The 24415-nt window shown below is 32.5% G+C and overlaps 1 protein-coding gene across 1 annotated transcript in view; it reads left to right on the top strand.

Moving 5' to 3' along the window:
- Positions 1 to 23206, top strand: part of LOC127698866 (pinin-like) — a 29754-nt gene extending 6548 nt beyond the window's left edge. Inside the window, exons 2-9 of the mRNA XM_052202568.1 lie at positions 765 to 839; positions 6197 to 6256; positions 10467 to 10569; positions 11503 to 11600; positions 14808 to 14883; positions 16262 to 16417; positions 18772 to 18910; positions 21156 to 23206. Of these exons, the coding sequence (XP_052058528.1) occupies positions 765 to 839; positions 6197 to 6256; positions 10467 to 10569; positions 11503 to 11600; positions 14808 to 14883; positions 16262 to 16417; positions 18772 to 18910; positions 21156 to 22057 (1609 nt within the window). The 3' untranslated portion in view covers positions 22058 to 23206. The remainder of the gene's footprint in view (positions 1 to 764; positions 840 to 6196; positions 6257 to 10466; positions 10570 to 11502; positions 11601 to 14807; positions 14884 to 16261; positions 16418 to 18771; positions 18911 to 21155) is intronic.
- The last annotated feature ends 1209 nt before the right edge of the window (positions 23207 to 24415 follow it).

Raw genomic sequence — 24415 nt, 5'->3', positions numbered from 1 at the left:
TGATATAAAGTTAAAACATCCTTACTTCTCACTAGACAAGACTCCCGTCAGGTTTAATTCTTTTACATGTGGATGAAAAATAAAAGTCACAAAAACTAGGCAGCAATTGCTTTAACAGCCTTTAAGGCTTTGATTCAGAAATTACATTCGCCGTGCCCCATTTCACAATTGTAGTTTATAATGCCATGCCATAATTTATGATAGGTACTGTGATTCTTTCAATAAGACCATTTCCAGTTATTTCCCTTTGTTTGAAATCTAAGTTTTAATGGTTATCATTTTATTGAATTAAAAACCATTTATAAAATCACTCGAAAATAATTTGTTGCACACAGACAATTGTTTCATTGAAATTAATCATCCGTTCTTATTAAAGATTACACATATTTCAAGTGCATGTGTAAATTAACAATATTGGAAAAGGCTTTGAAGGTGAATTAATGGTATAAAAGTAAATTGAATAAATTTGTTTTAAAAAACACATATTCATGGAGCTCCAACTGGATGGGAATTCACACGAAAATAGATTCAGCTACTTTTACCTGAGGCAAAATTTTATGTAAGTTTGTTAAATGTGATGTTTCTTTTTCACCATTACAGCCAATATTAGTTAAGATTCAAAAGGCCATTTAAATTGATTTTAAAAAACACCTTGAAATAAACTTGAAAAAATACCTCTCTTCAATTTTTTCTATGCACAACTTGTCATAAGTTGACTCTTTTGGTCAATAATGTTCTAATCTTGTATTGTTTTTACATTGCAGACAAGGAGGAAATAGAAGGTTGTCTCAGTCTGGGGATTCGAGGGGTCGAGGACGTCCATTCACACCTGGTGGCAGGTTAGTATTGTTATGTAAAAAAAAATCTGAATCCTTAATTGTTTTCTCAACATGCTCTACATATAAATATTAATGAATTAACATCAGTCAATTGGAAGAGGGATGAAGCAAAATAAACATCAGATGTCTTTTATTTTTATACGACCGCAAAAAATTTTGCGGTCGTATATTGGTATCACGTCGTCGTCATCGTCTTTGTCGTCCGATGACATTTGGTTTCCGGACAATAACTTTAGTTTATGTAAATAGAAATCTATGAAATTTAAACACAAGGTTTATAACCACAAAAGGAAGGTTGGGATTGATTTTGGGGGTTATGGTCCTAACAGTTTAGGAACTAGGGGCCAAAAAGGGGCCCAAATAAGCATTTTTCTAGTTTCCAGACAATAACTTGTGGAAAGGTGTATGGATCTCTTCTGAAATTAGACCACAAGTTTCCATACCACAAAGGGATAGTTAGGATTGGCTTTTGGGGGTTATGGCTCAAACCTTTAAGAATAAGGGGCAAAAATAAGGGAAAAACAAGGGTTTCCTGGTTAATGGACAATTACTTAAAAGTACAATGTTATGTTTGGATTACCTCCCTTACACTGCTTTTAAATTATGTATAAAGAAATGTTGTATTGTCTTGAGGTGATTAGCTGTCAATTTATTTTTAGCTCACCTGGCCCGAAGGGCCAAGTGAGCTTTTCTCATCACTTGGAGTCCGTTGTTGTCGTCGTCGTCCGTCGTCCTTAGCTTTTTACAAAAATCTTCTCCTCTGAAACCACTGGGCCAAATTTAACCAAACTTGGCCACAATCATCATTAGGGTATCTAGTTTAAAAAATGTGTCCGATGACCCCGCCTTCCAACCATCATGGCCGACTTGGTTAAAAATAGAACATAGGGGTAAATGCAGTTTTTATACGACCGCAAAAATATTTTGTGTTCGTATATTGGTATGACGTTGGCGTCGTCGTCGTCGTCCGAAGACACATTGGTTTTCGCACTCTAACTTTAGTTTAAGTAAATGGATCCTTTTGAAATTTGACCATAAGGTTCAATACCACAAAAGGAAGGTTGGGATTGATTTTGGGGGTTATGGTACCAACAGTTAAGGAATTAGGGGCCAAAAAGGGGCCAAAAATAAGCATTTTCTAGTTTCCAGACAATAACTGTGGAACGGTGTATGGATCTCTCTGAAATTATACTACAAGTTTCCATACCACAAAGGGATGGTTAGGATTTGCTTTTGGGGGTTATGGCTCAAACCGTTTAGGAATTAGGGGCATAAAAGGGGGAAAAACAAGGTTGTCCTGGTTAATGGACAAATACTTTAGTACAAAACATAATTTAAAGCAGTGTAAGGGAGATAAATCAAATACATCATTGAAATTATCTCCCTTACACTGCTTTTAAATTATGTATAAAGTAATGGTTAATGAACAATAAAGATAATTTAAAACAGTGTAAGGGAGGTAATCCAAATACAACGTTTTGGTTACTTCCCTTACACTGCTTTTAAATTATGTTTAAAGAAATGCATATTTATAAAGGAAGACCAGTAAAAATATCTGCAAATGTTGCATCTCTTTTTTTTTACAAAAAAATCCATATGAAAGATTTGACACTATATTTTTAATTCTATTATAAAATAGATTAAGTTAGCACTATGGTAAATTTAAATGGGTAATTATGGTTGCCAACTCCATTGGAAATTTGAATTGAGATTATGACCATATCTTGAGGGAAAGAATTTTTTAGGGGAAAAAAGGGGGGGATAAAAAGAAATTGTGGGGGGTCAATTTTTCTCCTTTCAGATTTCAGAAATTAAAAAAATTATTCTTCAAATATTATTTTTTTTTTCAAATTTCAAATATTGAAAAATTTCAAGAAGAAATCTTTAATTGCACAGTATGGCGCATTAGATTTGTAAAATCTTTGATCACCTTTATTTATTTGTTATGCCGAATCCAACAGTGTATTTAGATTTTTAATTTTGGGTCCAGTTTTCACATTGGTCTACATTAAGGTCCAAAGGGTCCAAAATTAAACTTTGTTTGATTTTAGCAAAAATTGAATATATGAGGTTCTTTGATATGCTGAATCTAAACATGTATTTAGATTTTTGATTTTTGGCCCAGTTTTCAAGTTGGTCCAAATTGGGGTCCAAAATTAAACTTTGTTTGATTTCAACAAAAATTGAATATATGGGGTTCCTTGATATGCTGAATCTAACCATGTATTTAGATTTTTTATTTGTGGACCCCTTTATCAAATTGGTTCATATTGAGGTCAAAAGGGTCCAAAATTAAACTGTTTGATTTCATCAAAAATTGAATTATTGGGGTTCTTTGATATTCCAAATCTAACCGTGTATTTAGATTTTTAATTTTGGGTCCTGTTTTTTTAATTGGTCTACATTAAGGTCCAAAGGGTCCAAAATTAAACTTAGTTTGATTTTAACAAAAATTGAATTCTTGGGGTTCTTTGATATGCTGAATCTAAACATGTGTTTAGATTTTTGATTATGGGCCCAGTTTTCAAGTTGGTCCAAGATAGGGTCCAGTATTTAAACTTTGTTTGATTTCAACAAAAATTGAATATATGGGGTTCTTTGATATGCTGAATCTAACCATGTATTTTGATTTTGGACATTGGACCATAATAGGTAAATTAAAAAAATTCAAGTTCTTAGACCACATTCTTTCTGTGTCAGAAACCTATGCTGTGTCAAATATTTAATAACAATCCAAATTCAGAGCTGTATCAAGCTTGAATGTTGTGTCCATACTTGCCCCAACTGTTCAGGGTTCGACCTCTGTGGTCGTATCAAGCTGCGCCCCAGCGAAGCATTTTATTGGTTTATATCTCTGAAACTAAAGCATTTAGAGCAAATCTGACAGGTGGCAAAAATGTTCATTAGATTTAGGTTTATCTGCCCTGAAATTTTCAGACGAATCTGACAACCCGTTGTTGGGTTGCTGCCCCTGAGTTAGTAATTTTACAAAAATTTTGCAGTTTTTTGTTATTATCTTAGATATCATTATAATATCTAATATCTAATACTATTAATTATGATTTTAACCTTATTTTACATGAGTTCCAAAGCATCAGTAAATAGAGGTGAGCGACACAGGCTCTTGAGAGCCTCTAGTTGGAAGTTACTATTAAAAATGCTGATTAAAGGGGCACTAGCTGTCAAATTCATGTTCACCGATTTGACTCAAATTCTCATATTTGATTTATAACAATGTAAAACATTTATCCAAACTATTAAAAGTTTAAAATAAACAATTTTCAGGGCATGGGCTCGATAACATGTAGCTTCGTTTCGTGTGTATTTTAGTCTAGACGCCATCTAGTTAACTATCGAGTTGACCTTAAAGTTGTCCGATGACCATATAAGCGATGTAAACATAAATATAGATATAAATAGATAAAGCGAACTCGTGCAATGGGATTTTTCTATGTCTTTTTAATTTCGTATTATAGATTAAAAATATATGTTTATCATCGTTTTTACCTGTATAAGAATGATTTTTGTGGATCGAATCAGTCAATCAGATGATTTACTTTTGTTTCACTTTCAATGTTAACATTCTTTTCCTTTAAATAACTTTACATGAACAATTCATGCGTAGCTAAGGGGTTAAATTGAAGTTCACATGAATACGGATTCAATGGGGTCGAATTATTCACTTGCAAGTGAATAATTCATCATCAATGTTTCTTAGCTTATTTTGACAAAATTGAACTATACTGGCTGCTAAAAGCGAATAATTATTTCACTATTTCACTTTCATTAATGATTGAATAAAACTATTTTAGATTTTTTATATATCTCGTAGCTAGTGCCCCTTTAAGGAATATTAATTTTACAACTTTTTTCTCATTTCAGATTTCAGAAATTAAAAAGAAAATTTCTTCAAATATTTTTTTTTTGGGGGGGGGGGGGGGGTCAATTTGCAACAGCATAGTGTATTGCACAAAAGCAAAAAAAAAGGGGGGAGTCAATTCGCAACAGCAAAGTGTATTGCACAAAAGCTAAAAATTGAATATAAATTCAAATCATATAACCAATTCTAAGTTCTTTGACTACAATTATTCTGTGTCAGAAACCTATTATGTGTCAACTATTTAATTACAATCCAAATTCCGACCTGTATCAAGCGTGAATATTGTGTCCATTTTTGCCCCAACTGTTCATGGTTGGACCTCTGCGGTCGTATCCAGCTGCGCTCGACTGAGCAATTTATTTTGTTATTGTGTTGCTGTTTCAATGATGCATAATAGACTATGGTTCATGTCTGTCATATTTGTTTTTTCAGAAATTGTTTTGTTATAAATAAGCCAGTTAGTTTTCTCAATTGTATTGTTTCATAGTTTTCATGTCGGCCTTTTATAACCGACCATATGGTATGGGTTTTTATACGCCCGTTTACTCGACATATTATAGTATAAAGTTGTCCGTCCATCCCTCCTGTCGTCAACATGTCGGACAATAAGTGAAAAACGCTTTAACCAATTTGCATGAAACTTTGGTGAATTGATTATATCTATTGACGTGAGCACCCTTTTGTTTTTTTTATAAATTTTAGATTTTACGTTTCCGAGTTATGGGGTTTTATTCATTAAAAAGGGGGGATTTTCTAGTTTTCGGACAATATCTTTTAAGTGCTTTCAGCAGTTTTCATGAAACTTTGGTGACTGGTTTATATCTATTAAGATAACCTCCCTTTAGTTTTTCATAAATTTCTGATATGACATTGAAAAGTTATTTAACTTTATTCTTGAAAAAGCGACGGGCATATCATGCGCTCATGGCACAGCTGTTTATTCTCATTGTTGAAGGCCATACAGTTGTCTATAATTGCTTACATCAACTTCATTTGAACTTTGGTGGATAGTTGTCTTATTGGCAATCATACCACATGTCTTTATTTTTATATACATTTCCTTTTACTAATATCAAAAATTGAAAGCCCATATACAGTACAAGACTTGGATAATTTATTTCGCCAAACATGTGTACAATCAAACTACCAAATACAAACTATGAAACAATAAATGTTTGGCTGTACAAACTACATTAAAAACTCAGAGCATCAGCTGCAAGGTCTAATGAAGCAAAAGCATATCTACATACCAACTTGTATTGTAGTACTTATGTTATGCATAAAAATTAAAAGTATAACAGAAATTACCAAAAATGTTTGACAGTACAACAGACTACAACCATCAATACCAAAGTATACATGTATGTCATACATCTTACTTTCTAAGTTAAGAATTGATGTGTTATGACCCATAGTTTAAGTATCACAGATATGCCACATGTAAACTAAAGTCATATATATTTTTGAATTTTTGTAGGAGATTTTCAGACAATGAAGGACAGGCAGCTCGTAGACTTGTTGGAGGAGCCTTCTCAAGGTATGAATTATGATTAAGTTATATATGTACATGGTATATTTCCTACCATCTTCGCCTTATTCTAAGTTTTGGTCATATGATGGTATGGTACTTAACCGCTACCAATGTCGATTTGATAAGTTGTCTGAATAGGGATATTTGTTTTTATACAACAGCAAAAAATTTTGCGGTTGTATATTGGTATCACGTCGTCGTCGTCTGAAGACATTTGGTTTCCGGACAATAACTTTAGTATTAGTAAATAGAAATCTATGAAATTTTAACATAAGGTTTATAACCACAAAAGGAAGGTTGGGATTGATTTTGGGGGGTTATGGTCCCAACAGTTAAGGAATTAGGGGCCAAAAAAGGTCCAAATAAGCATTTTTAACCGGATTTTTGTGTCAAAAATGTCGGTTATTGATTTGGGATGTACGGCGGGCGGGCGGCAACCAAATGTTGTCCGTGCATTTACTCATGAACCATTCAACCAAACCTTTTTAAATTTTAATATGTTGTTACTGACAACAAAATGGAGGTCAAGTTCAATAATGACGATTTTGACTTTTACCGTTCAGGAGTTACGGTTCTTGAAAGTTTAAAAAATGTTGTGTCCGTGCATTTACTCATGAACTGTTCAACCAAACCTTTTTAAATTTTAATATGTTGTTACTGACAACAAAATGGAGGTCAAGTTCAATAATGACGATTTTGACTTTTACCGTTCAGGAGTTACGGTTCTTGAAAGTTTAAAAAATGTCGTGTCCGTGCATTTACTCATGAACTGTTCAACCAAACCTTTTTAAATTTTAATATGTTGTTACTGACAACAAAATGGAGGTCAAGTTCAATAATGACGATTTTGAATTTTACCGTTCAGGAGTTACGGTTCTTGAAAGTTTAAAAAATGTCGTGTCCGTGCATTTACTCATGAACTGTTCAACCAACCTTTTTAAATTTTAATATGTTGTTACTGACAACAAAATGGAGGTCAAGTTCAATAATCATGATTTTGACTTGTTCTGCTTTTCTTTGGTAAATTGTTAGAAGAATTTTGTGACAAGTTTGTTTGTTATTTGTAAAAACTAATTTTCTGAATGCTGTATATTTCTTTTTTGATGAAATGAACTCCTTTAAAAAGTAAGCTTATATTGCCCATCAATAAACATATATTTAGATTTCTGATTTTGGGCCCACTTTTCAAATTGGTCCAAATAGGGGTCCATACTTGCTCATCTTTTCAGGATTGGACCTCTGCAGGAAAATCCGGTTTGCTGTCACTCGACAGCCTCTTGTTCTTGTTTCATGACAATAACTTGTGGAACAGTGTATGGATCTCTCTGAAATTATGCCACAAGTTTCCATACCACAAAGGGATGGTTAGGATTGGCTTTTGGGGGTTATGGCTCAAACCGTTTAGGAATTAGGGACAAAAAAGAGAGAAAAACAAGGGTGTCCTGGTTATTGGACAATTACTTAAGTACAAATTACAGTGTAAGGGAGGTAATTCAAACACAATTTTGAATTACCTCCCTTACACTGCTTTGAAATTATGTTTAAAGAATTTTTGTATTGTCTTGAGGTGATTAGCTGTCAATTCATTTTTAGAAGTTACTATTTTTATAATTTTAAAAATGCTGATTAAGGTAAATTAATTTTAGCTATGATTATGTTTGTCATTTTCTATTTTAAGACTTTTATGATGTATTTAAATAGGTTATTATGGTTGAAAACTCCATTGGAAATTTGAATTGAAATTATGACGATGACTGAGGGAAAGAATTTTTTTTGGAAAAAGGGGGGGTAAACAAATATTGGTGGTGGGGGGCGAATGGGGGGACAATTTTTTCTCAAGATTTCAGAAATCAAAAAGAAAATCCTTCAAATTTTATTTTTTTTTTTATAAAGGGGAGTGGGGAGGTCAATTCGCAACAGCATAGTGAATTGTACAAAAGCAAAAAATTGAATATAAATTCAAATCATATAACCAATTCTAAGTTCTTTGACTACAGTTATTCTGTGTCAGAAACCTATTATGTGTCAAATATTGAATTACAATCCAAATTCAGACCTATGTCAAGCGTGAATATTGTGTCTATTTTTGCCCCAACTGTTCAGGGTTGGACCTCTGTGGTCGTTTCCAGCTGCGCTCGGCGAAGCAATTTTCTAATAGTGCTTATAGTTATGAAGCACCACCAACCCTACATTTCTTTTTTTTAACACCTTCCTTTCTCCCCCAATTATTTTTTTGAGGGAAAAGCACTTATACAACACAGATAAGAGGTTTGATTGAGTTAAAAATTTTGTAAGAGTATTATATTTTAAACTGAGCCTACATTAATTTCATCTACAAAAATAAGAAATAATTTAAAAAAGAGAAGGAGCTCAAGGGTTGGATGATAAAAAAAAATAAAGTTGAAAAAGGACAGGTAGCATCATTTATATATGGTAAAAAAAGACAAGACAAACAACAGTTTACATCACATTACACATAAAACTAAAGATTGAGCAACATAAACCCCAACAAAATCTAGGGAAGAACGCTGGAAGCGAAAGTAATACCTGTCACACTTGTGACACCAGTCATGTTGCGCATGTCTTGTAAAATTCTGGATACTACAAATGAAATATGTGATTTCTGTGACACCGAAGGTCAACCAAGTATTGATTGGGCCCATAAATCTTTCAAAGAGGTTACTTCCTTATAACTTATATAAGCAGCAATGTACTATTAAGGAAATACTGTAAATTCAGAAATTATTGCGAATTTTGTAGAATGGACTAAAATACAAGATTAATTATTGCGATATCAGGGAAATCTGCATGCAGTTATATGTATCAGATATAAAAATGCGAGTTTTTATACGCCCCTTTACGGGACGTATTATGGTATACCTCTGTCGGTCCTTACGTCGTCAACATGTCGGACAATAACTCAAAAATGCTTAAACCAATTTGCATGAAACTTTGGTGAATTGTTTATATCTATTGACGTGAGCTCCCTTTAGTTTTTTATAAATTTTAGATTTTACGTTTCCGAGTAATGGGGTTTTATTCATTAAAAAAGGGGGGTTTTCCAGTTTTCGGACAATAACTCGAAAACACTTTCACCACTTTGCAAGAAACTTTGGTGAATTGTTTATAACTATTGACATTAGCTCCCTTTCGATTTTTATAAATTTTAGATTTTACGTTTTAATCATTAAAAAAAAGGGGATTTTCCAGTTTTTGAACAATGACTCAAAAATGCTTTGAGCAGTTTTCATGAAACTTTGGTGACTGGTTTATATCTATTAAGATAACCTCCCTTTAGTTTTTCATAAATTTCTGATATGACATTGAGAAGTTATTGAACTTTTGAAAAAGCGACGGGCGTATCATGCGCTCATGGCGCAGCTGTTTATTAATATTGGGATACTCATTCAGTCGCAGTATTCACATTAATAAAAACCTCGCAATAATTTCTGAATTTACAAGATCTTTTAAAATATTGTATCAACTGGGAGACAGTGTTTTCCCTAAAATTTTTTGAAGGATTGGGGATTGACTTAAAGGTTTTGAGTTTTTAAAATTATCAAGGATGGGCACCACAGTGCATAAATCCTATATGGAAAAAACTGGTCCAAGATATATACTACATACCCAGGTGCAGCTTGAATGATAATACATCAAAATGGGAAAAATGATGTCATCCCATTTGTCATAAAATTTAGTTCTTGACTTACCCTTTCAATGGACTTCTAAACTGCTTCTGAAGTATAAAGCATCAAATAATTTGCATATAGGATTAAATTATTGAAATATGATATATCATATAAATCTTTTAATGCCATGGCGGAGGGGGCATTAAGTTTTACTCTTGTCCATCTGTATGTTTGTACATCCCAAAATTAGTTTCCGTTCTCTGACTTTAGTTTGCCTCAACCAAATGTTATGAAACTTATACACAATAACCACCAAACACAGATCAAGTTAGAATTTGGTGGCGTCACTTTCGACGTTCTTGAGTTGTTCGAATTTGGGTGGCCTCATTTTCTTTTTCTCCAGTAATGTCCCCTTATAAATTGAAAAAATTGCAGAATTTGCAGTATATTTACAAGTGGATCTGTGTCCCATGGGCACATTTTTTTTTCTTTTCTCTTTTTTAAATTGTTAGATGTGTATTTTCAGCAAGTGCCACAGAATAAATTCTTTTTATGAACATATCTTTTACAAAGAGTGTTTTTTCTAGGCTTGGTATCAGTCCTAGGGCTGCTGGAAGAGGAAGAGGAAGAGGACGAGGAATAGGAAGGAGGGCTGCTGATAGTGATGAAGAAGAGGAACTTCCCAATAAAGTAAGATATTACCTACATTGAAAACAAATAAACAATTCTCGAATACTTCATTCTTAATCAAGAATCCCTTCAAATGAATTATAGAAAACTGTAAATTCAGAAATTAATGCAAAAAATGTAAAAAGAAATTACCGGTAGTGAGATTTCAACTCAAATACAAATAATGCTGTAAAAGATTTTAATCTGAATTCTACTGAATGCGATTCTTATCCTGTCACATTTTATGTAGTAATAAAAACATCAAATTTTCTGAATTCAAAGTATATTAAAAAAGATAAAGGATCATAAAGGTATTTTAAAAGATCACCAGAAAGGCAATAACTATATTTTTGATTAATTGAATTGTAGATAAAAGTAATATGTTTGCTATACTGTTTCCCTGTTTGAATTGAAATTTGATGAACAAACCATAAGAAAATTGTGTTTATAAATGCCTAACATACACAATTATAGATTCTATAACAGAGTGTCAACTGTAACATTGCTTGTGTGTGCATTACTTTCATGGCGTTAAGCCATTATCAGGCAATGGGATGAATGTATTTATTCATGTCTGTATTAAGAGTTTGTTCACTGTAACAATGTGGTTAGAAATAAAATTAATTCTTATTTTCTAATTCTCAGTGTTTCCATGTTATTTACTCTGAATGTATTTCTTAATTTAAACAATCTGATTAAAATACAGATCCTGTGTTCAAGCTTTGCTCCCAAGGATCTTACAACACTCTATTTTACTTTCTGTTCTTGTAATTATTACATCAGCCAATCAAATATCAGCCTTCAAATTTTTAAAGGTGTGTATTCATACGACAAAACCAGAGGATCATGAAAGAACCAGAAAGTAGTATAGAGCATTTTCAGATCCTTGTAAGAAAAGCTTGAACACGGATCTGTATATTAATTAGATTGTAATTTAAATGGTCTTATTTATAGCCCACTATCCAGTCTTCTGTTGTACTGACCCCTAAAGAACCCAAATCAAGACAGGCTAGTTTAGATGAGCAGAAAACAGACAAAAAAGGCACAGCAAGGTAAGTAGGTTTATTCTGGAGTAGACACTTTTGATTTTTCATCACAAACCTTATCACAATCATTCTTCAAATAACATCAGCACTCACACTACTTCAGAATCAGAGAGTTTTCTCTTTGAACCTAACAGGAAGAAGTTTTGAGACTGAAGCTGTTGATCATCCATGACACTAATCTTCATGTTTGCTACTACAATGTATATTGCTTTACCATTTGAATTTCATTAACCAGTGAATAGAAAAATTGGTGGCTTCAGCCTTTACCTATACACTGGTAACTAAAGACATGAAAAGTTGTGTTTTGTTTGCATCACTTTGAACTCATCATCCTTCTGTCAGTTCGTTCCTGTACACTTTCTATGTCTGTTGCTAGAATAAGCAATCTGCTTCAGTTTTGCACTTAGTTTTTATACGACCGCAAAAAAAATTTTGTGGTCTGATATTGGTATGACGTTGGCGTCGTCGTCGTTGTCGTCCGGCGTCATCCTGCGTCTTCCGAAGACACATGGGTTTTCGCACTCTAACTTTAGTTTAAGTGAATGGATCTCTATGAAATTTTACCACAAGGTTCAATACCACAAAAGGAAGGTTGGGATTGATTTTGGGGGTTATGGTACCAACAGTTAAGGAATTAGGGGCCAAAAATAAGCATTTTTGTAACTTCCAGACATAACTTGTGTGTTAGTGTATGGATCTCTCTGACATTGTACCACAAGGTTCCATATCACAAAAGGAATGCTGGGATTGATTTTGGGGGTAATTGCGTCAAAATTTAGGAATTAGAGGCCAAAAAAGGGGCAAAAAACAAGCATTTTTCTAGTTTCATGAATATAACTTGTGTGTAAGTGTATGGATCTTTCTGAAATTGTACTACAAGGTTCCATATCACAAAGGGAAAGCTGGAATTGAGTTTGGGGGTAATTGCCGAAACATTTAGGAATTGGGGGCCAAAAAGGGGCCAAAAATAAGCATTTTTCTAGTTTCCAGACAATAACTTGTGTTCAAGTATATGGATCTCTCTGAAATTGTACTGCAAGGTACCATACCACAAAGGGAAGGCTGGGATTGATGATGGGGGGTAATTGCCTCAATATTTTAGGAATTAGGGACCAAAAGGGGGCAAAAAACAAGCATTTTTCTAGTTTCAGGACAATAAATTGTGTGTAAGTGTATGGATCTTTCTGAAATTGTACTACAAGGTTCCATATCACAAAGGGAAAGCTGGGTTTGAGTTTGGGGGTAATTGCCCTAAACGTTTAGGAATTTGGGGCCAAAAAACACATTTTTATAGTTTCCAGACAATAACTTGTGTTCAAGTGTATGGATCTCTCTGAAATTGTACTGCAAGGTACCATACCTCAAAGGGAAGGCTGGAATTGAGTTTGGGGGTGATGAATCATAAGGGGGTTTAAAAAATTGGGGGGGGGGGGGGGGGTTTTTTTCCTTTTTTTTCTTTTTTTCCTTTTTTTTTTCTTTTAAAATTTTCCATTTTAAGTTGGTTATTTCTGATTTATATTTAAAAGCAAATAATAATGATATGGTAGGAGATACACACCAAACAGGATATGTAAATTATTATATAATAAGTATTGTGCAATAGCAAGAAATTTTCTATTGCACAATATATAGCAAGAAATCTTCAATTGCACAGTATTGCGCAATAGCAAGAAATCTTCAATTGCACAGTATTGTGCAATAGCAAGAAATATCCAATAGCACAATATTGCGCAATAGCAAGAAATGTCAATTGTACAGTATTGCGCAATAGCAAGAAATATTTAATTGCACAGTATTGTGCAAAAGAAGATACTTCGTATAAATTGCTTATTTCTTGACCAATTTCAATGGGGTTTTATTCTTGAATTCTTGGGGTTCTTTAATATGCTGAATCTAACCGTGTATTTAGTTTTTAGATTTTGAGCCCCGTTTTTAAATTGGTCCACATTGAGGTCCAAAGGGTCCAAAATTAAACTTTGTTTGATTTCATCAAAAATTGAATTATTGGGGTTCTTTGATATATCGAATCTAACTGTGTATTTAGATTCTTAATTTTTGGTTCCGTTTTCAAATTGGTCTACATTAAGGTACAAAGGGTCCAAAATTAAACTTAGTTTGATTTTAACAAAAATTGAATTCTTAGAGTTCTTTGATATGCTGAATCTAAACATGTATTTAGATTTTTGATTATGGGCCCAGTTTTCAAGTTGGTCCAAATCGGGGTCCAAAATTAAACTTTGTTTTATTTCAACAAAAATTGAATATATGGGTTTCTTTGATATGCTGAATCTAACCATGTATTTAGATTTTTGATTTTTGGGCCCCGTTATCAACTTTGTCCACATTGAGGTCAAAAGGGTCCAAAATTAAACTTTGTTTGATTTCATCCAAAATTGAATTCTTGGGGTTCTTTGATATGCTTAATCTAACCATGTATTTAGATTTTGGATATTGGACCATAATAGGTGAATGTCTAATTTAAAATTTTTAAGTTATTAGACCACATTCATTCTGTGTTAGAAACCTATGCTGTGTCAAATATTTAATCACAATCCAAATGCAAAGCTGTATCAAGCTTGAATGTTGTGTCCATACTTGCCCCAACTGTTCAGGGTTCGACCTCTGCGGTCGTATCAAGCTGTGCCCTGCGGAGCATTTTATTTAAAATGGCCAAAAGACAAAATTTTGAGAAAACAATCTTTGACATGTGACTTTGGAAGGAAATGGAAAGTTTATACTGCAGAAAATGTTTCAAAAGTAAAGGACCATTTTACAGTTAAACAAAGTAAAATTTTCATGATGGCGAAAATAAGATAAGTCTTATGTACAGTAACACTTGTACAACAATGGCAGAGATAGAATAAACAGAATGGTAGGTCTTAAGTATGTCCATTGAAAAATTATAAGTTCTGAATAGTAGACCAATGATGGAACATCATCTCTTAACAAGTATAATGTCTCATTCTTGTAATTTCTATACATCAAAATACTTATTGCACCAAAACAAAAAACCACAGAAAACTAGGGAGACTGTTGGAAATCCAGGAAGACATGGTATTGCTTTTGACAGCAAAAAAGGAAAAAGGGATTAATGCAAGACTTATTTTTCCTGATTGTCCACTACCTTAAACTGTGGTCAGATAACTGTTGTTTGAAGAGCCTGGCTAGAATTTATAAATCATATGTATCTAACACTTGATTTTATGATTTCAGAAATAGAAGAATGTTTGGGTTACTACTTGGAACTCTGCAGAAGTTTAAAGATGAAGCAAAAGAATCAAAGGATAAGGTAATGTTTGTCAGATCCTTTTTAATTAATCTCAATCTCTGTTTAATAGAGACGGAGCCAAAGCAGTCTATCTAAAAGACATCTAACAAGGAACTATTATGATACCACTGCTTAACTGTAGACCGATTTACCCCTGTCTGTTCGTCCCTTGAGATTTTTGTTGCATTTTTCTAAGGAACTACAAATCAAAGTTTCCTGAAATTAGGTAACAAGCTTGGTGTGAATATGCTTTACCCTGTGACATATTTTCATTAAGTTCCTGTTTATCAAATTTATAATTTCTTACATATAATGGTCATGTATGAAATTTTATTCACATTTTCTCACTAACTACAATCCACAGCTTACTGAAATTTGGTATTAAGCTTCGTGTGAATATGTCATACTGTGTTATGCTTTTTCAAATCCATTGTTTATCCACTTCCTCTAATCCAATACTTGCAGCTGGAATATCATTTGTGAGCTACTGTTCACAATTCCAACTTGTTTTAGCCAGTTTAATTTATAATACCTAAATAGCAAATGTTCTAATTCTTTCAATGTAAAGTGGCAGTCATGATTAAATTCAAAACATGCTAATTGGTAATTTATGATTCTTTTGCAAAAAATATACTAGTACTTTATACAATTATCTATATTAAGCCCAGCAAAGCATACATTATGTAAATGAGTAAGAATTGTATTAAATCAACTTCTGAATATAACGATTAATGAAATTGACATCATTAAAATAGATAGCTGACAGGATAGAAATAGAAATCTCCAATTTAAAAAAAAAATCCAGTTGCTTGCAAAGGGCTATATATCTACATGAAATATAAAAGCATTTTAACAACAATCAGTGTCACACTTGTACAAAAGTTTGCCTTTTAGAGGAATGAAATCTGACCTTATAAGAAATGTGAAATTTAATTCAAAGTTGGCAAATGAGCCTGTCAATTGTTATGAAAATAAAAGATACTTCAGGCAAAAGACTCTTGGATTAGTTTGACAAATGGCTGGTTTTGAAATATAAATGTGGCCATGGCTGTCTTGTAGCCAGATAATTTAAGCTTATCACCACAGCACTTGATGTATGATTATAATTTCTGACATTTGCTGTAAAATCAGATACTTTATAATCTGTAATTTCTTGATTTCAACTTACGTCTTCACTAGTATTCAGTGCGTAGGTGCATCAATATTGACACATAGCAATGTATTTCACTCTAGTCAATGCTGGGAGAATGTCATTGATTTTATGTTAGGCTTGACTATGGCTTTGAGCTAAAGAACAGTAATTTATCGCTGGTCCTTTGCATTGGGTTTTGTTAAACGCCTCAGAATAGAATGCAGAATGGAATGTGTGCTTAGAAATTATTTCACTATTAATTTACAGGAAGATCAGAGAAAACAGATAGAAAACAAATTAGAAGAAAAAGCTCTTGAAGAAAAGGAAGAAATTGTAAAAGAAAGACGCCAGCTTTTCCAAGAAAGGAGGCAAACCCAAGTTAAATTACGTAAAATTGAGCAGAAAATCGAAATTGTAGAAACAGTAAGTATTATAAGTTTGGCATTAAACAAAAATCATTCCATTGCCCTACAAATCACAAAAAAAATGTGAAATTATATCTTTTATGTAAATTACTGGTAGAAAACTCTTAAAACAATTTTTTTATAAGGGGAAATCACATTTTGTAATCCAGAGGATGTTGAAATAATGAGATAAATTAGCAAATGATTGTTTTATTGTTTTTTGTCAGTAAATATTTCATGAATATTCATACTTACAAAAACAAATGAAACATTTTAATCAAAAAAGAATCTCTTTCAAAGTGAGTTATCCCTAATTGAGGACAGGAAATTTAGACTGTCTTGAAAAATGAGATAAATGTTTGTTAGTGCAGAAATTTTGCCTACAGACTCTTCAGGACAGAGGTGAGCTTAAGGCAACAGGACGGGGTATAGTGGGGTTCTAGTGGATGTAGTGTAAATTATTCTCACTTTTTTTTAGTAACAGGAAAGTGATTTACATTACTCTTATACATCTACCATCACATTTAATAGACCTTAGGTCTTTTAGAATCTATGCTGAGTTCATTCAGGACAGTGATACTGTTGCAAGAGTTATCTTAATACAAAACATTGGGAACTGATACAGAATAAGCTTTCCATGGTTTTTTTTCAAAGTTAAATGAGACTGACACCAAATCCTAAAAGGATAACTTGGATTTGGGAATTTTACCTCTTAACAAAACAAAGCCAGAAAGATGCATAGGCATGTGTCTACTCAAGCCTTAGTTTTTTTATGTGGTCTGTTGTACTGGATTTTGATTCCTGTTATATTTTCTGTGTTATTAGGTAGAGACACTTCTGAAAAATCTAAGTGATAAGATTAGTTTTTTGTTTCATTTTTGTCGAGCCTTCGACTTTTGTCGAAAAAGCGAGACATAGCGATCCTACATTCCGTCGTCGGTGGCGGCGTCCACAAATATTCACTCTGTGGTTAAAGTTTTTGAAATTTTAATAACTTTCTTAAACTATCCTGGATTTCTACCAAACTTGGACAGAAGCTTGTTTATGATCATAAGATTATATTCAAAAGTAAATTTTGTAAAAAAAAAATTCCATTTTTTCCGTATTTTACTTATAAATGGACTTAGTTTTTCTGCCAGGAAACATTACATTCACTCTGTCGTTAAAGTTTTTGAAATTTTAATAACTTTCTTAAACTATCGTGGATTTCTACCAAACTTGGAAAGAAGCTTGTTGATGATCATAAGATAGTATCCAGAAGTAAATTTTGTAAAAAAAAAATTCCATTTTTTCCGTATTTTACTTATAAATGGACTTAGTTTTTCTGCCAGGAAACATTACATTCACTCTGTGGTTAAAGTTTTTGAAATTTTAATAACTTTCTTAAACTATCGTGGATTTCTACCAAACTTGGAAAGAAGCTTGTTGATGATCATAAGATAGTATCCAGAAGTAAATTTTGTAAAAAAAAAAATCCATTTTTTCTGTATTTTACTTATAAATGGACTTAGTTTTTCTGCCAGGAAACATTACATTCACTCTGTGGTTAAAGTTTTTGAAATTTTAATAACTTTCTTAAACTATCCTGGATTTCTACCACACTTGGACAGAAGCTTGTTTATGATCAAAAGCTAGTATCTAGAAGTAAATTTTGTAAAAAAAAAATTCCCTTTTTTCTGTATTTTACTTATAAATGGACTTAGTTTTTCTTCCAGTCAACATTACATACAGTCTGCAGTTTAAGTTTTTAAAACATTTATTAGATTCATAAATTATCCTGGATTTTTACCAAACTTGGACAGAAGCTACTTACAATCAAAAGATAGTATAGAGAGGAATATTTTTATTAATTTTTTTCCTCATTTTTGTTGAGCCTGCGATTAACAGCAAAAGTAGGCGAGACACTGGGTTCCGCGGAACCCTTACGAATTTTTAGGTGAATTATCTATATTTTTTGTATTAACTTTATATTGTATGACAGGAAATTTTGTTGGACTTAGCTTCTATTATACAATATATTGTTATAGTTTGGCATTGTATAGTCTTCAAAAGGAATATGGTAATCTATTGCCATAAGTGTAAATTTAAATGTTTTACTAAGTGTTCATATACAGTAATCTAGTCAAACTGAAGTTGTTGCTGTAATTTGGCTTCAAACATTCAGGGAACTTAAAACAGATGTCAGAAGTTTATACACTGTAAGTTATAGTCATAAATTTGTCATTTCAATAGACAATAGACAATACTTTATTATCAAATCTGAGACACCTAGGTAAGCAAGAGGAGAAAATATACATGTAAAGTATTTTGTTTCATACTTGCACTTGCATTTAAATTTTGTTGCAATTATTTGTTTATTACTCTGTATTTCAGAGTCAAGAATGTCAAGCTGAGAGATTAAAGCTAGCTAATTTTATACGAACCAAAGCAAAACCACACATTTTCTATTTGCCTAAAATGATGAATGAAAGCCTAGAAAATAAGAAGAAAGAAACAGCTACAGCTATAAATGGTTTGTATTTGTTAAATGTGGCTTTTATTCATTAGCATATTTTTAGCTCACCCAAAGTAGTGATTTTGCTAACGCTCGTCATTTGAAATGACGAAGGAATTGCTGATCAATTTCATCACTTAAATTTATAAAAGTAACAAAAATTAATTGTGTAAAATTTTACCTGGTGACAAGTTCCTGACCCCAAGACAGGTGTCATAATTTGTGTTTACAGGTAATCCGCTTATCCGATGGGTCATTAATGATCATCTAATTAATTCATACAAATAGAATCGGTCAGTCAGCATTTCGTCACTATGTATGAAATTGTTCATACCACATGTTTGTCGTAGTTTCATGATGATGATTGACAGAAAGACAAAAAAACAAGAACTTATTCAAACGCATTGTTTTTCTTGAATTCCGTAAAAAATGTTAAATTCAAATGAATTTGGTCTTTGACTGCCCTGAATTTTGATATAGAAATTAGAATATCAAAACGGGTGGCCATGAATAAAATGTGCTTCTACTGTGTATAATCCTTCAAAGAGCAGGAGCACACCTGAATACAAGAAAGATAACTCAATTATAATTATTCCTTGTATTGAAATACCTACTCATGATTTGTCTACATACTTCTGACTTTTAGGTCTTAAAGGTTTAGGAAGTCTTTTGAGTTATGGTGCAAATTAAGGGGTTTGGGGAGAGGGCTTGGGTATTCTTTTTTATTTTATACAAATTTTCTCTTCTCTGTATATATTAAAGGACCCATTTTTCTCTATTTTTAATATTAAAACATTTTCTGTATTCTGTAGCATGCTGACCATACACAAATTATAAGGACAGGAACATTGACCAATAGATTTTATTAAATTAGTCCCATTAGTCCCTGTTCTGAGACATACAAATCAAAACAAAAACCAGACAATATTTATCTGGAGAAATACAGCTGTTTTGTTTTAATCCTAATTGTTATATTTTTATTTGTTCATATATATTAATTACTATACTACTGAAGTCCTGAAAAAGAAAATACTCATGTTTTTGTTCATGTATTAAACCCTATGTAATAACTACTTTAGTACTACAAGTACATGTATCATGTTAAGCTGCTACCCAAGAAAAGTTGAATTTCTTATCACGCAAGGTGACTAAAGGCCTCAAAATCCTAGCTTAAACCCTACTCAAAGGGCCAAGTAAGCTTTTTCCATCACTTGGCATCCGTCATCTGTTAACTTTTACAAAAATTTCTCCTCTGAAACTACTGGGCCAAATGAGTCAGTCCTGTACTTAATTTTTCATCAAACTGATGTTCCAACCAGTACGTCTAAATAAAACAGGATTAAAGTAAACTAAGGTGAAACAAATAGAAATGATATATATTTGAAATCAGCTTGTACCTCTTAAACTTTTACTGAATCATCTTTGAAGATTAAGAAAATTAAAATTTGACTTAGAAACATTTTTATGGCCACCTAAAGCTTTTGGTTCAGTTGCTGTAGTTAACTATTCAGTTATGGTCACATCAACTTAAAACTAAGTAATCATGTTTATGCCAAAGTAGGGATTTGACCCTGAGTTCACAGTTCTCTGAACATGGATATATATAGCAAGTGGGGCATGGTGTATTATTGACACAGATTCTTCTTTCATGTGTTGACATGTTTATATATTTTTCATTACAAAAGAAATTGATTTGTAAACTAATACTGTAAACCAAAATTATATTGCAATCTGGGATCTTCTCCGATATGAATTCACCAAAAAAGTTTGAAAATAGCGAGAGAAAAATCACTGCAAAATTGACTAGAAAGGGCTAAATGTAAAATAAGTAGTGTCAAATCAGAAATTAATGAGAGCATTTACATTCATCACAATAGACTTTTGAATCTAAAGGCCCAAAGCTGAATTTTAAGAAAATTTTAGTTAGATAATATTGGCCTGTGGAGATGATTTTTACACACCCGACAGAAGTTATACAAGCCTGGGCTGGTGGTTGAGTGCGAAGACTGCATTTATTATTGCTAACCACTGGTTTCTGGTAAAAATGTGTGATCTGGTTAATGTGATTGCAAAAGTTTTGTAAAAGAAATTACTAGTGGAATTTTGAATGCATTTTTTTTTGTTATTGTGAATTTAACATGGTCACATTTTTCGTATTAATAAAACCATTGCAATAACTTCTGAATTTACAGTAACTGCCAAAAAAGTTGGATTACAGTATTGTTTAACAGTTCAGATAAATTACACGTTACTATAATTTCAGAAATGATAACCCAGAAACAGAAGCAGCTTGAAGAAGAGATAGAAGACTTGATGGCAGGAGGTCATGATCATGATCATGATCATCCAGAAGAAGAAGAGGGACAGACTGGGGAGGGAGCAGGGGAAGGGGAAGGGGATAAAATCAAAGGGGAACAACCAGACAAAGAAAACCGTGTTTCCAGACATTACAGGTCTAAAGCAGATGAAATTGCTGAACAAGAAGGAACCACAAGTAGAAAACGTAGGAAATCTAGTGGTGAAAGGGGGGAAAGGCATAAATCAGGTGAAGACAGGGACCGAAAACATAGGAAATCCGATGAACATCAAAAAGATGTCCATAAAAGTGAATCAGATAAAACAAGTGACAATAAACGTAGAAAATCTGAGCACAGTGGGGAACGAACAGAAGGTAGGCATCGGCGATTGAGTCATGGGGAGGGGGATAGGAAAGCACATCGTGAAGGAGATAGGGAGAGAAGCCGTGGGGAAGGGGAGAGAAGAAAAAGTCATGGTGAAAGAGATATGAGAGACGGTGAAAGGGATAAGAGAGATGGTGAAAAAGATAGGAGAGAGAGTCAGCATGGTGATAGTGACAGACGCAGAAGTCATGGTGATGAAGGACATAGAGAAGATAGAAGAAGCCATGGGGAAGGGGGTCATGAACATGATAGAGAGGGAAAGAAGAAAGATCACAGAACCCGGGAACCAGCAAAACGGACAGAAAAGAAAGAGGATGGTGTTAAAGTGTCAATTGACTATGATGAGCAAGAGGGGGAGGGAGAGGCAAATGAAGAATCAAATAAAACCTTGGAGGTACCAGAAAAACAACCAGAAATTATGGACTTCAGTAATATGGCAGACATTCCAATGCCAGATGATGTGCAAGTACCAAAAACAACATGATGAATTCATCAGATTAAAAATCCTAAGTCTTTGGAAAGTGTGAATTTAGATATTTTTATAAATGCACAATAGAATATATTTTGGGCTAATTATAACCTGACACTGTTTCTAAAACTGAAAACCAATCAAAAACAAGTTTAAACTTTTCCTAAACTATCTGCAATGTCTTGGTAAAGTTTGACCAGACGTGGTCTTGGTCATCTCTAAGATAACTGATTTCAAAATTACAGTGATATAACCTGAAAATGAACTAAAATGTTAAGTGTCATTGTATATCAGAGTACATGAAATGGTTATTAAAATAAAGTATTATTTTCTCTATTCACATTTTCCAGTGACTGCTTTTTCATATTTCAGGAAATACTTTTAGTTGGTGATAGTGTCAAAGTTGTCAGTTGAATGGATCAATTGAATCTAGTGGAATTCTTTTTCATTTAAAATTTGGGCTACTATTATAGTAGGAAAATAGCATTTGATGTTGATTTTAATCTTACCTAAATATTGACCAATATCAAGTTTTGAATATGAATAGACATAAAAAGACAGTTCATGCCTAAGAGGTTAATACTTTTTTTTAAAATATTTTACCAGTGAAAAAAAATTCATAACTCATGAAAATTGTGGGTTTTAATCTCTGTATTTGATATTAACAAGTTGTGAAAACAGGTGATAAAAGTTATTTTAACAGGTAGTAAAGGTGAGTATTTTAATTAGACTTTTATCATTTGTTTTCTTACTGAAAATATTTTAGTCTTAAAATAGCATTGTTTGAAAGTGTTTTGAATGTGAATCATGTATTTGTAATGTGAAGCGGTATCCATGAACCATTTGTTTTTAATGAAATTGGTATACATTTCATATTAGATATATTAAATTGCATATAACAAGTAGTTTAATAGTACTTTGCTACTATATTTCAGTACTTCACTAACTTTCTATTTCAAATTGTCTTTCTTATACATGTATCAAACTGCATAGTCATATTCAGCAACTATACATATTAAACAGATTTAAATGTATACTTCTATGTTTAAATTTTGATGTTATTTGTAATTAATTATGAAATGGAAAATCAAATACTGTAAGTTGTTTGTTTGTCTTATGAATTATTAATATTCATAATTTTATAAATGACAGTTTTTAACCTTACTCTGTGTCTGTTTTTACTTATCATTGTCCAAAGAAAAATATCCGGTACAGTGGAAAATATGAAGGTTGAGGAATGGTAAGAGCCATTATGAAAAAGCAAAAAAAAAACTCAATTCCTTAATCAATTTAAAATTATGTTCATTTCATTGGGTATGCTGTTTCTTGCAATGTCAAACACTTTGTTGTTTCTGATTAAGTCGGTTTAATGGGAACCACTAATGGTAAATAAATGATATTTGGTATGCAGGTGTACCAGCATTGGCTCATCTCGTTTCCATGGAGATTAATTCTTGTGAACATTTAAGGATTTAATTTAATGGAATTCTAATACTTTTGTGATTTTCAAGTTGAAAAGGACCAAAAAATGGCATCAACATGTCTCCTTAAAATGTAGGATTATTCAGAATTGATTCATTAATCATGCTATTTTAAACCACTGATGATTCCTAACATTTTTGCAAATGATATAGCGTCTTGTAAGAATATTTGAAAGGTGCTGTTAATACAGATATATGTTCTGGTCATACTTACAGAATATACTTTATTTAAACATCCAAATTTCCATAACCTTTATAGAAATACCCCTAAACGCGGATTGCAGTTAAAATAAAAAGATGAATAACAAGAAATGGCCAAAAATTTCTAAGTTTGAATGCAAACTTCCCAAAGACAAAACATAAAAACATCTAATTGCAGTAAGTCAAAACAAATCGAATAACATTAAAAGACTTCTACTTGTTATTGGTCTTTATCAAGATAAGCATGCAATCTTAAATTTTCCCATGATTAAGATGACCAATAACTACTGAGGCTCTTGCTCTGAGTGGCAGATTGTGGGTTCTATCTCTGGCTTGTTCAAAGCAAGATCTTTAAAATTGGTATCTGCTTCTTTCCCACTATTCACACAGTATTTAGGAAAAAGTACAAAACATATTAGCTTGGAGTAGAAACAATTTAAGCAGGGAATTGTTACATGGTGGACCTACCTTACAAGCTTGCTTGTTAGAAATACATTTTACCTTCCATATCCTGGTCTAGTACAAAAAAGGTTTTTTTTTCATACAAGACCTATACTGTCTGGAGCTGTTTTAAAGAACTTCCTGTGTCTAAAAGATTTGAAATTGTTCATCCATTGTCTTTAGTGAGACCAATTAAAGTGTATGAATATGGTATTCAAGAATATTCTCAGACTAAATAAAAGAACAGTCT

The sequence above is a fragment of the Mytilus californianus genome, unplaced genomic scaffold (genome assembly GCF_021869535.1).
Source record: "Mytilus californianus isolate M0D057914Y unplaced genomic scaffold, xbMytCali1.0.p SCAF_4, whole genome shotgun sequence".
NCBI classification, from domain to species: domain Eukaryota; kingdom Metazoa; phylum Mollusca; class Bivalvia; order Mytilida; family Mytilidae; genus Mytilus; species Mytilus californianus.
Note: the sequence above shows the minus strand (reverse complement) of the source record. Positions and strands in the feature narration are given on the sequence as shown.